General features: G+C 42.1%; 1 protein-coding gene across 1 annotated transcript in view; it reads left to right on the forward strand.

The window, feature by feature from the left end:
* Positions 1 to 901: 901 nt before the first annotated feature.
* AQR (aquarius intron-binding spliceosomal factor) overlaps positions 902 to 15,840 on the forward strand; it is an 89,818-nt gene continuing 74,879 nt past the window's right edge. Inside the window, exons 1-6 of the mRNA XM_075192720.1 lie at positions 902 to 1,066; positions 3,211 to 3,267; positions 3,808 to 3,848; positions 4,290 to 4,325; positions 11,666 to 11,786; positions 12,554 to 12,697. Coding sequence (XP_075048821.1) covers positions 980 to 1,066; positions 3,211 to 3,267; positions 3,808 to 3,848; positions 4,290 to 4,325; positions 11,666 to 11,786; positions 12,554 to 12,697 — 486 coding nt within the window. The 5' untranslated portion in view covers positions 902 to 979. The remainder of the gene's footprint in view (positions 1,067 to 3,210; positions 3,268 to 3,807; positions 3,849 to 4,289; positions 4,326 to 11,665; positions 11,787 to 12,553; positions 12,698 to 15,840) is intronic.

The following is a 15,840-nucleotide window of genomic DNA, read 5'->3' on the forward strand; positions in this document are numbered from 1 at the left end:
CACACTTCGACCTCTGGTGCCAACATATTATACAGCACTGTAAAATCAGAGAATGTTTACTAATTCCCATCAGTACTGGCACTGACACTCAGAATGTTTTTGGACTTTTGGAGGAAACTTGAGTAACCATGATGGTGCCCTGGTTAGTTTTAAACAAAAGGTGCCAGTACTGCTAGCCAGCAATGCTATAACCATGGAGTTTCTTACCCTTTAAATAAACTTGAAATAATGGCTAGCGTAGAAAGCAAAGATACAAAAACAGATATTAGAACATTGTATCCAACATAAACTGTAAGACAAATCATACTATACATGATTTGGGCCACACTGAGCAATGTCAACTTCCCAACGACAAAGCCATGTACTGAATTTAAAAATTAGGGACAAGTGGATCCTATAAACCAGGCCTGTCCAACCTGCGGCCCTCCAGGTGTTGTGAAACTACAAGTCCCAGCATGCCCTTTCAGCTATCAACAGGTTGTCTACTGGCAAAGCATGCTGGGGCTTGTAGTTTCACAACACCTGGAGGGCCGTAGGTTGGACAGGCCTGCTATAAACAGAGAGAGACGACTTGCAACTTTACAGTTTCTTGTGGACCTAAAGCTTCCAATATGCTCTGCCAGCCTCCGGCACTTCTGGCAGGTGCTGGTAGTTCAGTCATAATTTGTGCTACAGTTCTCTGATTACGACACCAGAGATGTATTGTCACAAGAACAGTTTATTGAAAAGTTCCCAGTATTGGCGTATTCCAAGTTTAAAGCTTCGACAATCTTTCTATGATTAGCATCCATTCTGATGCAATGACTTCAACAATATGGCTCCGGCAGTGGAGACATGATGTTTTCATACACTTTACATTGCGTTTTTGTAGCTTTGTCCTGACGTCACGTCCTTCGCAGCCTGCCAACACTTCCGGTTTAGGCACCGTGGGTTTGTTTCATTCTGTACCCCAGAAGATTTGGGTATCTTCTACGTTACCATGGAAACCCGCCCGGCAGGGCAGCCGCCCGCCCGGAAGATGGCGACCCCCACAGTAACGCAGATGAACGCGGAGTTTGTCACCCAGGTGATAAGAGATATGTTCATGCTTGAACTCAATTCTAACCCAGCGTGGGGATGGATGGAGACTCTGCTCAGTGACACTTCTTAGTTTAATCAGGGTCATGTCTGTTGCAGACGTTATCTGTGTCTGTGTCTATTTATTTTAAATGAGTATAATCTGTCATCGGTGTTATGCACTATATGACACCAAATGAATAACTTTATTACTTTTATATATGAAACATAGTTTAACTGCCATTAAAGCATACAGTTAAGCATTGGATTTTTCTTGCCTGTGGATACCAAAAGTGACTGCCAATGTTTACAAGGAGCTGACAGTGGAATTCTAACCATGGTCTCCAGCAAACCTCTCAGTGACCTAGTTAAACACTTTGCTCCCTTAATTGCTTGATCTAATATTTGAAGACTGATGTGAGAGTCAATCTGTTTCTTGTCAAAACCAGTCAATGATTCGTTCCTAATGAAGTAAAGGTGCTTTCCATCTAAACCATCTAAAACTACTGTATATCTGGCCATGGTACTGAAATCCTGAACTGCCATTTCACTTGTCATTGCCATTTTTGTAATTGGATATATACAAATATAGGATCTATTGTGTAGAGCAATTTTAAAAATACAAATAATTGCTGCCATATTGACAAATGTAATCACCAAGTTCCTCCTCCTTAAGGCACTGTTACAAGCTCTGCTAAGTAATCTAATGTAGAGATGAGGGGGTAAATGTATGAAAGTCCATTTTTTTTAACTCACCAGAAATCGGCGAGTTTACAGCTAAAATTTAAAGGGGCGCTGGCTTTTAAAGGCAAGCTTGCCTTTACAAGCCAGCGCCGCTTTAAATTTTAGCTGTAAACTCGCCGATTTCCGGCGAGTTAAAAAAAAAAACGGACTTTCATACATTTACCCCAAGTTGTCAAAAGCCAGGGCAGTGTGTGGGTAAAGTCAGTAATGTCTAAATCTACTTTAATTAATTTGTTTCCCAGTGAAAGGGTTTTTCAGTAAAATGGAGCCCTATGCCTAAAATATGCTAAGCCACAAGCATACTGTTTAATACAAGCTGTTCCTGATAGCACTGAACAAGTCCCGCTTGCAGAAGCTGTGTATGTACTGCGGACAGTCACTACAGAACTACTCCAATCGGTGGACAATTGTTTCATTAAACGCTTTTCTACAAAACTGGCAGTACAATAAATGTTTATACTCCAGCTGCTGCTTTTTGTGTGTGGCTGCTACCTCCCGGCTCGGACAATGATAGTGATCCCTTCGCAATCGGGCCCCAATCGCTCTGCTATTTGTAAGGTGTATGATTTCATGTAAAATTATTTTAGTAGTTAAAATATTATGACCTACTGGCAAACATGCCATGTGTGCCAAGCCAGGTGGAGTTATCATCATCATCACCATTTATTTATATAGCGCCACTGATTCCGTATCGCTGTACAGACATTCACATCATTCCCTGCCCCATTGGAGCTTACATTCACACACAGACAGAGAGAGACTTGGGTCAATTTTGATAGCGGCCAATTAACCTACTAGTATGTTTTTGGAGTGTGGGAGGAAACCGGAGTACCCGGAGGAAACCCACGCAAACACAGGGAGAACATACAAACTCCAGATAAGGTCATGGTCGGGAATTTAACTCACGAACACAGCGTTGTGAGGCAGAAGTGCTAACCACTATGCCACCGTACTGTCTGAAACAACAATTTCTTTACTATGCACACTGCTGTAGGGAAAGTTGATTATTGTCAGCATGATGCTAGTCTATTGTCATTAAAACTCAACACTTTGTTTTCTTTTCACATATATTTCTCCTCTTTTCTGCCAAGCTATGCGTAACACTGCTAACTAACCTTTTGTGCAGCAGAATGTAAAACTGTCTGTACGCCAAGCCTGGACAACATGTGACCCTCCAGGTGTTGTGAAACTACAAGTTCCAGCATAACTTTCCAGCTATCGGCTGGAAAATCATGCTGGGATTTGTAGTTTCACAACACCAGGTGAGCCACAGGTTGTCTAAGCCTGATTTAGTCCTTGGGATTAAATGAGAAGAATCTACTTCAGCTTTAGAGACCAGTCTTAATTCTTAATACTTATAATAAGTAAATGTATGGGTTTTTAAACTACCATATTTTTGTTTCATTTCAGTTGGCCAAAACCTATTGGGCCCCACATTCAAAGAAGAAACTTCCTTTTGATTATAAGGTAGGTTTGTGTCCAGCCGAAATGTTATGTTACTTTTAATAGCAAACCTATGAACTAGTATCATTCTTGAATGCATCCTAATATATCTGTGGAACTGGAAGACATGATTATACACATTTCTTCTAAAGTGGTCTTTCTTCATAGCTTAGGTCAGTGTTGGCTAACCTGTGACACTCCAGGTGTTGTGAAACTACAAGTCCCAGCATACCCTTCCAGCAATAAGCTGCTATATATTGGCAAAGCATGCTGGGATTTGTAGTTTAACAACACCTGGAGTGTCACAGGTTAGCCAACACTGGCTTAGGTTGTTACATGCCTGGACAAATTATTCATTAATTAGTAGTACATTTGGGGAGTCATATTATGTACTTTTTTTTATAGCTCTACTTAAACTTCAAACAGCAAATGTATTGTACTCTGTGGCAAAGTCAGGGCAGGAGTGGTAGAGGAAAGACATACATTACGTCAGCTTTTAAATGTTGGGCGCAGTTTTATTTGTCGTTAATGTTTTTACATAAAATTAATTTTAACTTTCCATAGGTAATAGAAGATATTTATGTCAAGGAAATTGTCAAGTCCAGGTAAGTGTTATTTGTCATTGTTCTATGTCCTAGACTTTTCTGTGTACACAAGTCATTCATTTTCTGATGTTAATATCTCTCATCTCAGCTTGTTGTATAGTTATTTTATACTGTTACTTAGAGATTAAAGGTGTTTTTCATTTTTGGACAACCCCTGCTTAATATTGAATTCCTACTGCCTGAAGCCATATGACTGTCTACTAATAGTGCTTCCATAGAGCTCTACTGAAGGCAGACTTGTAGTACACTCCATTGATGTGTAGAAACATTGACCAAGTTTTGTGCAATAAGGCACGTGGCTTTATGAAGTAGGGAGGGTGGAACTGACTTCTTGGCTTTAACGTGGGGGTGCTATATTATAAACACCCCTTTTGAAAATTATGTCTACCTTAGTTGAGTGGTTAATTTATTTATGTTCTAATGGCTATCCATGTTTTACAGATTTACTATAAGGAAGATAATGCTGTTGGAGTTCAGGTGAGTTTAAGGAAGTAAGATTTTACGTGCATGGCTGGTAATGCATAAAAGATCAGAATTGTCTGTGTTTGTATTGATAAATGTAGTAATGATAAATTGTGTAGAACGATGTAGTAGGTTGTACGATGGAGATATGATCTGTGAGTTTTCAAAAAAACAAAACTATTTTGTGCATCAGCAACTTTTGAATGCTCAAGTTTCTAGTCACTGGGATACATTTTGAAGATAGATACACATAGTCCTTTTTTATTTTTTTTATATTATTATACTTGCTGTTTAATGGACATTGAAAATTGACTTATCATTGACACAATGGCATAAGTTAAATGCATATGATCATGTTATATTTGATTATGCATACAGTATGGAAGTCAATTGTGCTGTGTGACATAACTTGCTGCCTTGATGTGCTTTCTTATTCACTTTGACTGGTACTTACACAACTACATAAATTCTATAAAAGTGGATTATTGTAAAAAAGTAATACTTTTTTATAAATACAAGTCAGGAAATCTGCTGAGCGTAGAAGAAATTTCCTCTATTTCTCCAACGATCACAACTCTATTACAAATAACTTCAGTTCTGGTAAGGTCATGAAACTTTTACCTATACATTTGTGAATGTTACTTCTGGCTTTTGCATATAAGGTAACATCTGTTTAAAGCTTTAGCTCTTTTAAAGCAAAAGTATACCATGTTTTTATATCTGGTCTATTTTTCTATGCTGTTTAGCAGATTAACCTATGCCAGTATAATTAAAACAGAGAGCCTTAATTCCCTATAAATTATTTATTGACATGTATGGTTAGAGGATAACTCCAGGCATTAAATAACTTTTAACTCTACCCCATCACCACCCAATTAGAACTGTGCTTTTGGGAGGTTCTCTTCCTCTCCCTTTTAATACTGGCATCTTTCTCCCACCAACTGATAGAACCACTGGCTTCCCATTTCTGGGACACTCGAACATTGGGAGAGCCTATAACGTATAATTCTACAGGATGACAGAGCCACATCTTGTCCAACCAACTTCTTTCTCACTTTGTACAGCAAAAATGATCTGTTTCGTGCGACAGCTGAGATAAATGTTTAATGAAAAAAACCCTGTAGATCTTCTTTAATTAAACATCTTTCATATACTTTATTGTGACAGTGCCTCAAATTGCCATTTCTCTTTTATCCAGTCTGGGGGACACTGCTTACCATGGGTTGTGGAGGGAGCTTGGGGAGTTGGCACCTAACTAGTTAACTTTTAGTACTGCCGACAGAGCCCTCTTCTCTACAATCCCCCTGCCTCTTCCTCTTCCTGTCAGTTTTTTTTAGGTGCCCATGGAGTTGGGCAGTGTTTTAGTACTGTTGGTAATTTTTAACTTTTATTTTATTCTTTTAATTTTTTTTTTCTACAGGTGGCAGAGCTGGAGTGTGTTCTAATATAGAGAACACACTCACAGCAGGGCAGCGCAGGCACTACCCTGTCAGATGAGAGCCAGCGGCTCTCACTGACAGGGACAGGAGGAGAGAAGAAGAATGGGTGCCTGAATTAGGAGTGACAAGCGGTCTCACGGACCGCTGTCACTCCTGGAGCCTCCCCGATAACCGGCTCTGCCACTGCAGGCATAGAGCGCCGGTTATCGGATATTGCATTGGCGGCGGCCATCTTGGAAAACGGAGGAGAGGAGAAGGGGGCTATACCAGGATCCCCCCTCATACATAGGAGGGGGCATCAGGTATTATCCGCTGCGGAGACCTCCCCTGGAGGTCTCCACTACTCTGCCACATAATACTTTTAATTTTTTATTTGAACACAGAATCGCTGCAGAGGCAGCATTACTGAAGGGGGGGGGAGCTAACACATAGAGCTCCCCCTCCTTCCAGAGAGAGATGGTTTGTCCTAGTCTTCTGGCGCCAAGGAGAAGCCCGGGAAGAGAGAACAGAGCTGAGGGAGCAGGCACCAGGACACTGCTGTTGGACTTCTCCCCTGTTTGGCCTATGGGCTAAGTATCTGATTTATTTAAACACATACTCTGTATTGCTGTGTACAAGTGGGCTAGTAGGGGTTATATTATAGTTCTCCTACTTGCTTAAGTATTATATTGTGTTTAAAATATTACAAGTACAACTTTTATATCTAGATTAGTTGATTATTTGTAGTTTTACTTTTTTCTCTCCACACATTTATATCTCTCTCTCTACTCGGCTAAATTTAACAATTTAAGTCTGTGTGTTTGGTGGGCCTTCCTTTATTAAGAAATGTCAGATAAGGGAAAGGGCCCTATTGCAAAATATTTTACATGTTCTAAATGTAATGTAAAATTACCTTGTCTGCAGAAGGACCCGTTGGCACTCTGCTCTGTCTGTGAGGCAGGGGTCCCCCCTGCGCAGGTCCAGCATATTTCAGCCCCACTGACGGAGGAACCGGCCTGGGTGACCTCCCTGACACAGTCGGTTTCCTCTTTAGCACAGATGGTTTTTCAATCTAATCAATTGCTATCTACTGTGGCTACTTCGGTGGCTAATAATACTAGTACTCAGTGGGGCCTCCCTGTTACACAGGTTCTATTGGAATGTCTATACCAGGACCTTCCTCTTCTCATACAGACCAAGCCCCTGTTCCCACAGAACCGGCATGGTCTGCAGCATTTATAAAGGGTTTGGATAAACTAAACCAGTTACTTGAATCCCCAAACATTCCGCCTGCTAATAGAAGGAGGCCTAGATCTGATAATACCCTTATGGTCCTTTCAGACTCTGAGGAGTTTTCAGAGGAAGAGGGGGAAATTAATTCTGATCCTGACCAGGTTCAACCTTTGGGACAGGAAGAAAGCTCTAAAAGCCAATTTATTAATGATTTGGTTTTAGCAGTGAGACAAGCGTTGGACCTCCCAGAACCGGAGGATACTACTCCTAGAGACAGAAGTCTATTTAAGAAGGCCAAAAGAAAGGCTATCCGTTTTCCCCCTTCCGTAGAACTTAAGGATATTGCAGAAGGAGCCTGGAAACAGCCTGATAAGAGCTTCTCTGTTCCCAAAAGGTTCTCTTCCCTGTATCAATTGCAGGAGGAAGATGTGGTTCGCTGGGAGAGTATTCCAAAAGTGGATATTCCAATAGCCCGATTGGCCAAGCACACTTTACTTCCAGCTCCAGGTTCTGCATCTTTGCAGGATGTCAATGACCGCAGAGTGGAATCCCAGCTGAAATCTATATTTGCGGCTGCGGGTTCTTCCTTTAGGCCCACATTTGCTTCAGCTTGGGTGGCTTGAGCCATGGAAGCATGGGCAGACCAGCTGGCAGAGGCCTTGCAGGACTCTGATTTACTTCCCCTGGCTTTGCATTTGAAGGAGGCATCGGGGTACATTTATGAGGCGGCCCACAGGAACACAGCGGCTGTATCCTCTTTTATTCAGGCTGCGTCTATTTCAGCAAAGAAGAACGTTATGACTGAAATACTGGGAAGGAGATGCGGAATCAAAAAAGTCAGTGGAAACCATTCCTTTTTCTGCAGCAGGTTTGTTCGGCCCGGAATTGGATACCCTGATCTCCCAGGCAACGGGGGGTAAAAGCTCTTCCTTGCCGGTATTCCCTAGCAGGAGCCGAAACCCTCGGGTCAGCATCTTTCGTCAGCCCTTTCGGGGGACCTCCTTACCTAGAGGACAGTCCTTTAGAGGCAGACAGCCCAATTCTCGAGGCTCCTCTGCCAGGGGGAGATCCTCGTTTGCAGCTAGGCGCCAGGCCTCTAAGACCCAGGAGAAGCCTGCATCCTGACGACCACTCTGTTCTAGAGGGGGCACCAGTGGGGGGAGGTCTGTCGTTGTTTCAGGAACAGTGGGCAGCGTCCTCCCAAGATTCGGGGCATTATATCAGAGGGGTACAGGATAGACCTGCTGGGACCGGTTCCACATCGTTTCTTCATAACTCCGCTACCCCGAGATCCTTCAAGAAGTCAGGCAATACAGGATTGTGTCGCCTCTCTTCTTTCACAAAGAGTTATCTGCAGGGTCCCAGATTACCAGAAAGGACAGGGGTTTTTATTCAAACCTGTTTCTGGTCAAGAAACCGGACGGCTCCTTTCGACCCATCCTAAACTTAAAGGGCCTCAGTGTGCTCTTACGGGTGGACAATTTTCGGATGGAGACCCTAAAGTCGGTGATAAACGGCTTAGAGAAGGATCTGTTTATGGCGTCCATAGACCTAAAGGACGCATCCCCCCATATTCCGATTTGGATCCACCATCAGTCTTTCCTAAGATTCTCGGTGGGATCCTCCCACTATCAGTTTCGGGCCCTCCCCTTCGGCCTCTCAACAGCTCCGAGGGTTTTTCACGAAGATCATGTCAGTTATGGCAGCGTGTCTTCACCTTCAAGGAATTCAGGTCGTGCCTTATTGGACGACCTGCTCATCAAATTCTTCACAGAGAATTGCTTACATCATCACTTATCCCTCACCTTGGCGGTTCTCGAGGGCCATGGATGGCTAATAAACTTAAGGAAATCCCAGATGGTTCCGTGTCAACGCACGGTTTTCCTAGGGCTCATTATGGACACCAGCCAGCAAAAGGTGTTCCTGCCTGTCGAGAAGATCAGTTCTATTCAGAGTATAACAACTCAGGTCTTGTCTTCTCCCAGCCCCTCAATGCCCTTGTGCATGCGGCTGCTGGGAAAGATGGTGGCCTCATTCGAGACCATCCCCTTCGTTCGAGCCCATTCTCGATGTTTTCAGTGGGATCTATTAACAAAATGGTCAGGATCCCACCTACGTTTGGATCTCCAGAGGATCTCTCTATCTCCAGGGACGAGAGAATCGCTTCAGTGGTGCTGATTCAGGATCACATGACAGTGGGAAGATCCTTCGCTCCATGGCCATGGATCATAGCCACGACGGACGCCAGCCTGAAAGGTTGGGGGGCGGTAATCCTGCACCTCCGGCTCCAGGGACTTTGGTCGGTTCAGGAATCAGCCCGATCAATAAACGTGCTTGAGTTGAAGGCTATTCTTTTGGCCCTCCGGGGGGCCCAGTCCCTCCTCCAGGGCCACCCAGTCAAATTTCAGTCCGACAATGCCACGGCAGTGGCATATGTCAACAGGCAAGGAGGAACCAGGAGTGCATGCAGCTCAAATTTTGGTTTGGGCAGAACAATATGTTCCAGCAATATTGGCAGAATACATTCCAGGAATAAGAAATTGGGAGGCGGACTACCTAAGTCGAAACCAGATGATGCCGGGGGAGTGGTCACTCCATCCGGAAGTTTTCCAGTCTCTGGTTCAGAGGTGGGGTCTTCCGGACATAGATCTCATGGCCTCCAGACACAACAGAAAGGTTCACGGGTTTTGCGCAAGGGCAAGAGACCCCTTAGCGGTGGCAGTGGACGTTATGACGATGTAATGGGAGTTCAGGTTGGGATACCTGTTTCCTCCGATTCCCATGCTTCCTCGCCTACTCAGACGAGTAAGGCAGGGCGGTCTGCCAGTAATTCTAATAGCTCCCTCATGGCCGCGCCGAGTCTGGTATGCGGACATAATCTCTATGGCGGAAGGACAGGGTTTCCGTCTTCCGTCTTGAGACGACCTTCTTCTGCAGGGTCCCTTCCGTCACCAGAATTTACCTCAGCTAAGTTTAACAGCATGGCTGTTGAAGCCAGCCTCTGGAGGGCTAGAGGTTTTTCCCTCCAGCGTAGTGAACACTATGATGTGAGCCAGAAGGATGGCCTAGAAGCAGGGCTTCGGTTAGGTTCCCTAAAAGTCCAGGTATTGGCTCTTTCAGTATTTTTTTTCCCTGAAATTAGCGGATTTACCAGATATTAGGACTTTCCTCCAGGGAGTCTTGCATATTCAGCCTCCCTATGTTCCCCCTACAGCACCATGGGATCTCAACCTGGTTCTGGATATGCTTAAAGGGCCTCCTTTTGAGCCACAACTTGTGGCAGATTTGAAGGGGTTGACCTGGAAGGTCCTTTTTCTTTTGGCTATTGCCTCTGCACGTAGGGTTTCGGAATTAGGAGCTGTGTCTTGTAGGGAACCATACCTGGTTTTCCACGAGGACAGAGCGGTGTTAAGAACCCTCCCTTCCTTCGTTCCAAAAGTAGTTTCGGCTTCCATCTTAACCAGGAAATTGTAGTTCCGGTCTTCTCATCTACTACCCATTCGGATCAACAGTCTATGGAAAAGTTAGATGTGGTTAGGGCTCTCCGCATTTATGTCAAAAGAGCTTTTCAGATTAGACGTACTGATTCTCTGTTTGTCTCCTTTATGATGCTAATAAGAGAGGCTGGCCAGCCTCAAAACAGTCCATTGCAAGATGGATTACGTCAACCATCAAGCAAACTTACATAAAGACTAACCGTCCTGTGCCGCAGAGACTTACGGCCCATTCCACCAGATCGGTAGGGGCGTCGTGGGCAGCTAGAAATGGGGCTTCTGCAGACCAGCTTTGCAGGGCAGCCGCCTGGTCCTCTATCCACACCTTTATAAAATTTTACCAGTTTAATGTATTTGCATCCGCGGATGCAAATTTCGCTCGTAGTGAGCTTTACGAGCGGGGTTTTCAGAGTAGTCCCACCCTTAAGGGGCTGCTTTAGAACGTCCCCATGGTTAGCAGCGTCCCCCAGACTGGATGAAAGAGAAAAGAGGATTTATGTACTTACGTTAAATCCGTTTCTCTGATTCCGTCTGGGGGACACTGCGATCCCTCCCTTCTGCTTTTCCTCTGTATGCTCTTGGTTGATTGACCTTTCTCCTTGGGGCTTTTTAATTAACTGACAGGAAGAGGAAGAGGCAGGGGGATTGTAGAGGGGAGGGGTCTGTCGGCAGTACTAAAAGTTAACTAGTTAGGTGCCAACTCCCCAAGCTCCCTCCACAACCCATGGTAAGCAGTGTCCCCCAGACGGAATCAGAGAAACGGATTTAACGTAAGTACATAAATCCTCTTTTTATCATGCAAAATATTAAATATATTTGCTGTTTGTTTTTTTTGTTTTTTTATTATTATTATTTTTTAGCTACAAGGCAGTGTCCTGTAATCAGTATTAGAAAGATATTTGCAACAGCCTTAGTAGGTTTCTCTTAGTGAGATCTCTTGCACCATTAGCTTTATATTGCTCAAGCTATTTGGACTATATATAGCATAATCTGCTAATTTATTATAAATGAGCTACTGGTGAAAAAATAAAGCTGATGGAGAGAAGCTACATTGTAACAGATGCAGCCCCACAATGCACAGGATTTATTCCAACAACAAAATAGAGACTGTATTTGCAATTTTGATGAAAGTGCTCTTTCAAACACTTTTGTGAATGTATCTTTGTTAAGAAATGAATTGTAAGACGTTTTTCATTTGTTTTTGTAACAGTCAATACCTAGAGAACTATCTGTGGTTGAATTATGCACCAGAGGTATCCAGTAAAGCCTACCTAATGTCCATCTGCTGTATGGTGAATGAGAAGTTCCGGGAGAATGTCTCTGCTTGGGAGGTAAGAACAGCATGTATGTAACATTGTATGACTCAAGCCATCATCATCTGGGGCCCACAGATTAGAGGAGCCAGGGCCCTTTAACAAAAAAGAGGCTCTTTTTTGTCCTTCCCCTTAGCAATAGAGATTTTGGTTTAGTCTTTCTCTTGTTCTATTTCTGTTGTAATTTCTTTATTTAGAATTGTTGTTTCATTCCAATGTTGACTCTAAATAGAGTAAGTATGCAGCTTGCAGCTGCAAAGTACGTTCAGAGTATTTCAGCACTACTGTAATTTAATACCTTTTTGTTTATGAAGTGATGAAGCCACAGTTTCCTTAAGAATCTATTTTATGTATGGATAGCTTATGTTTCTAATGCTGATCAAGATTGTCTCACCTAGTCTTCAAGGGTCAAAATAAATTCAGAGCTTTAGGATTTTTTAGATTAATGTAATTAAAGCATAACTGTTGCACAGGGAAGGCAGACATTTTTAAACCAATGTGCATTACAGTGCAGTCACTATGTGCCTCATTAATATGATTGGCTTCTTTTGAATTAATAGGCTACACTTTAAAGTCTATTTGATTAGTCTACACAGTGGTTGCTTCCACTGTATGTGGGTAACAGGTGTGCTCTAAAAGGCACACTCAATTTATTAGTCACAAAATTGATCACTGCAAATGGTTTGTTTTTGTTCCTCCGAAAGATATACAAGCATTTTCGTTTGTGTACGTGCTCATATGCATCAGATTTTAAACTGTTCTGTAATTTTATCTATAACTTCTAGACCTTCAAGAAGAAGCCAGAGCATTTCCCCTTTTTCTTCAAGAGTATAAGAGACGCGTCTGTGGCTGAAGAATCAGAGAGCGACTTCTCATTACATGAACGTACAATCCTGCTCCTGTTCTTAGATCATTGCTTCAACAGCCTGGTAACTATCTGCCTGGTGTACATTATGTTGAAACCATTTATTTAATGTATTATTAGATAACTAAACATTGCTGCAATAATTATATTATTCATGGTTTTGTGCTGGACACTGGTGTGTGGGTTGTCTATAACGACATTAATAGTATAACGTACACTATAGGTTTAAATGAGGGCTATGCAACATAATAAATAACTATTTATTAAAGTGTAGATATGGAAATTCTCTCTTGTGATTTCATCCGAAAAGAATTTCCTGCTGAATCCTACTGAGTAGTACTCCATGTTCCTAGGTGACCAGCATTGTCACCATTATTGGAGCTTCCTCTGATGAGGCTTTTTTTGTTGTTGTGGGTCTCCAGAGTGCAGTAAAGCCATCAGTTCTGCGGTTCAGGAGTCTTCTGTCCTGTTTCCTGACACCAGAAGTGTTGGTTTTTTTTTTTTGTTTCTTTCTTTTACTCAAACCTTGTTCTAGTCCCCAAGACGGACAGTTCATTCCGTCATGTATTCCATCCAAAAAGCCACCAAGAAGTGCCTTTCTCTGGCGCCATTCTGGAGCCATTCAAGATGAAACAACTTTGATCATTGATCAGGCAATGAAGGAAGCAGAGTATCAACTATCCCTGGACTCTGCTTCGCCTTACATCCCTTTACAAGGAACTGGCCCTTCAACATTTCAAACTAGCCATACTAACAATCATTGTAAATGACTGGTTTGTCAACAGTCCAAATTGTCCCTAGTACATAAACTTCCATAGTGTTCCTAGTGCTACCCTTTAACATGGCGCATCAGCAAATGTTTCTTCTTCAGGACAAGATCCACTCCCTCCAAAGATTAATTCTACCCTCCTGACCAACCCCACTTGCAACCTTTTTATTTTGCATGCAAGTACTGGTTACTGGTACTTTATACACAGTTTTCACATGCCCCCTCTCCAGAAAGTACTAAGGCACTCATAGAACAGGTCAATTTTTAACCATGCAGATATCTTGCTTGCCTCTCTAATGGATCAGATCTGTCTGTTGGCAAGGACACCTTTCTCTGTTCCTTCTTGGCAGCTGGTCACCATGGACGCCAGCCTCCACTTCCAAGTTCAATTTTACCATTGTTTCTTGGGTACTTTGTCTACTCAAGAGCCTACTCTGCTTCCTTACATTTTGTTGGCTAAGGTTTTTCTTTGAGGTATTGGCTGTCTTCAACCACCCTTTCAGTCCCCACTTTCTCCTTGGGATCTTAACTTCGTTCTGAAGGTCCTACAGGGTGCTTCCTTTGAGCCCTTTTATGTGTGCTTTGCTTCTTCACTTGGAGGTAGCCTTCCTCCTAGTGATGTCTCAGCAAGGCATGTTTCTGAACTGCCGGCTCCCCATCCTAGGTTTTTTTAACAACATGGCACAGTGCTGACTTCTCAACTTAAGGATTCAAGTTTTTATTAAATCTACCAAGAATTGGAGATGCTGTCCATTTGTCCACATCATGGAACCCTAAGGTTTTGATTCATTCAATGTTTATGGTATGCTGTCTATGGATTTACTTGTCAAAGATGAACACAGAAGTTGTTATTCAGATGCTCTTTTTTTTATTTTTTGACAGGCTTGTAGTGTCTCCTCTCAGTCAATCTTCTATTGGAGGGAGCAAAGGGGATTTTTTTTCTCTTTTCCCATTCCTTCTTTTTTTTTCTGGTTCCATAGAGATATAGGCAAACCCACCCAGAAATGCTGGGCCAGTGTTTTATCCTTCTTCTCTTGTTGGTCTTGTCTCCTTGCTGGGCTAATGGTAAAATGAGGAGGAAAAGGATTTACCTGTAAACAGAAAAAAATCAACTTATTATGTTTAGGTGCAATATCTCGATCCCTATATGGATCTTTTACAAACACACCTCACAAACAGACTGATTGCTTCATCATCTGACTATTTTTTCCAGCATGTCCATTAATAACTATGTCAGTAGGTTCATTATTGGGCATTGTGGTAGTTTTGGAGACACTATACTCACCACTTGTGGCTATCTTTTTTTTTTTTTTTTGTAATCTTTACCTGATTATTGTCCGATTCTGAAATCTTAGGCTTGTAAAAGGATTTCTAGGGTGATTATGGGGTTTTAATCTCTTTAATAATCTGGCAAATGTATGGATGACCATTTAATACCGTTATATATGATTATTACCATCCACCCACTCCTCGCAAAGGTAATTGTGATTTAACCTAAGAAATATAATTCTTATTTTTCCTTAAATCCACAGGCCAATATTCATTTAATAGCTTATGCTCATATCTTCAAGAAAAACTACGCACAAAATATAGTTTCATTTAAAATGTGTTGTATTATTAACATTATAATGGTAAAACTTATGTATATATTATAAAACAGTAAAAGCGTAACAATATTTTACACAAAGTATAGATTTTGGTGCAATACTTTACATTTATTGCCTGTTATATAAATATACAAGTCATTGTGTGTGAGTCAAGCTTTACCTATTGTTCCAGGTGTGTGAATGCATTGTGTGTGTGTGTGAGTCAAGCTTTACCTATTGTTCCAGGTGTGTGAATGCATTGTGTGTGTGTGTGTAGGGGGTGGAGGGAGGAGACCTGTGGGGGGGAGAGAGACACACACTCAAGCATACATTTTAACCTTCCAAATATTCTCACATACTCTACCACATTTATCCCTCTATCATTTCATTTCATTATCTCAGTCAAAGTCCAACAGCCATTATTCACTATCCACATTCCCTTCACATGAGTTTCTAGATGGCAGCCATTTTATTAGCATGGAGCTTCTAGATCCATTTCCTCTATTGTCTGAACTGAGCATGCTCTAAACACATGGTATTTCACCTTGCTGCCATATTAACTACATCAACATTTCCAGCAATAAACCACATTATTTCAGAGATTCAGAGTTACAAACTACCCTTTAAACCAACAGTCTAACAAAATGTTATATTGAACAATCTGACCACTTCCTGAACAATCCAATCACTTGCTATGCATCTAAATCCTAATTTCCGCCACACTTATCAACAGCAGCATAGCAGACTTTCCAATACCATCTACACTGTTTCTTAACTTTCCCATGAAATACTTGTCCAACACCACCATTCTATCTAACAAACAAACTATACACAACCATTTCCATTCACTTA

The sequence above is a fragment of the Mixophyes fleayi genome, chromosome 12 (assembly GCF_038048845.1).
Source record: "Mixophyes fleayi isolate aMixFle1 chromosome 12, aMixFle1.hap1, whole genome shotgun sequence".
Classification (NCBI taxonomy): Eukaryota; Metazoa; Chordata; class Amphibia; order Anura; family Limnodynastidae; genus Mixophyes; species Mixophyes fleayi.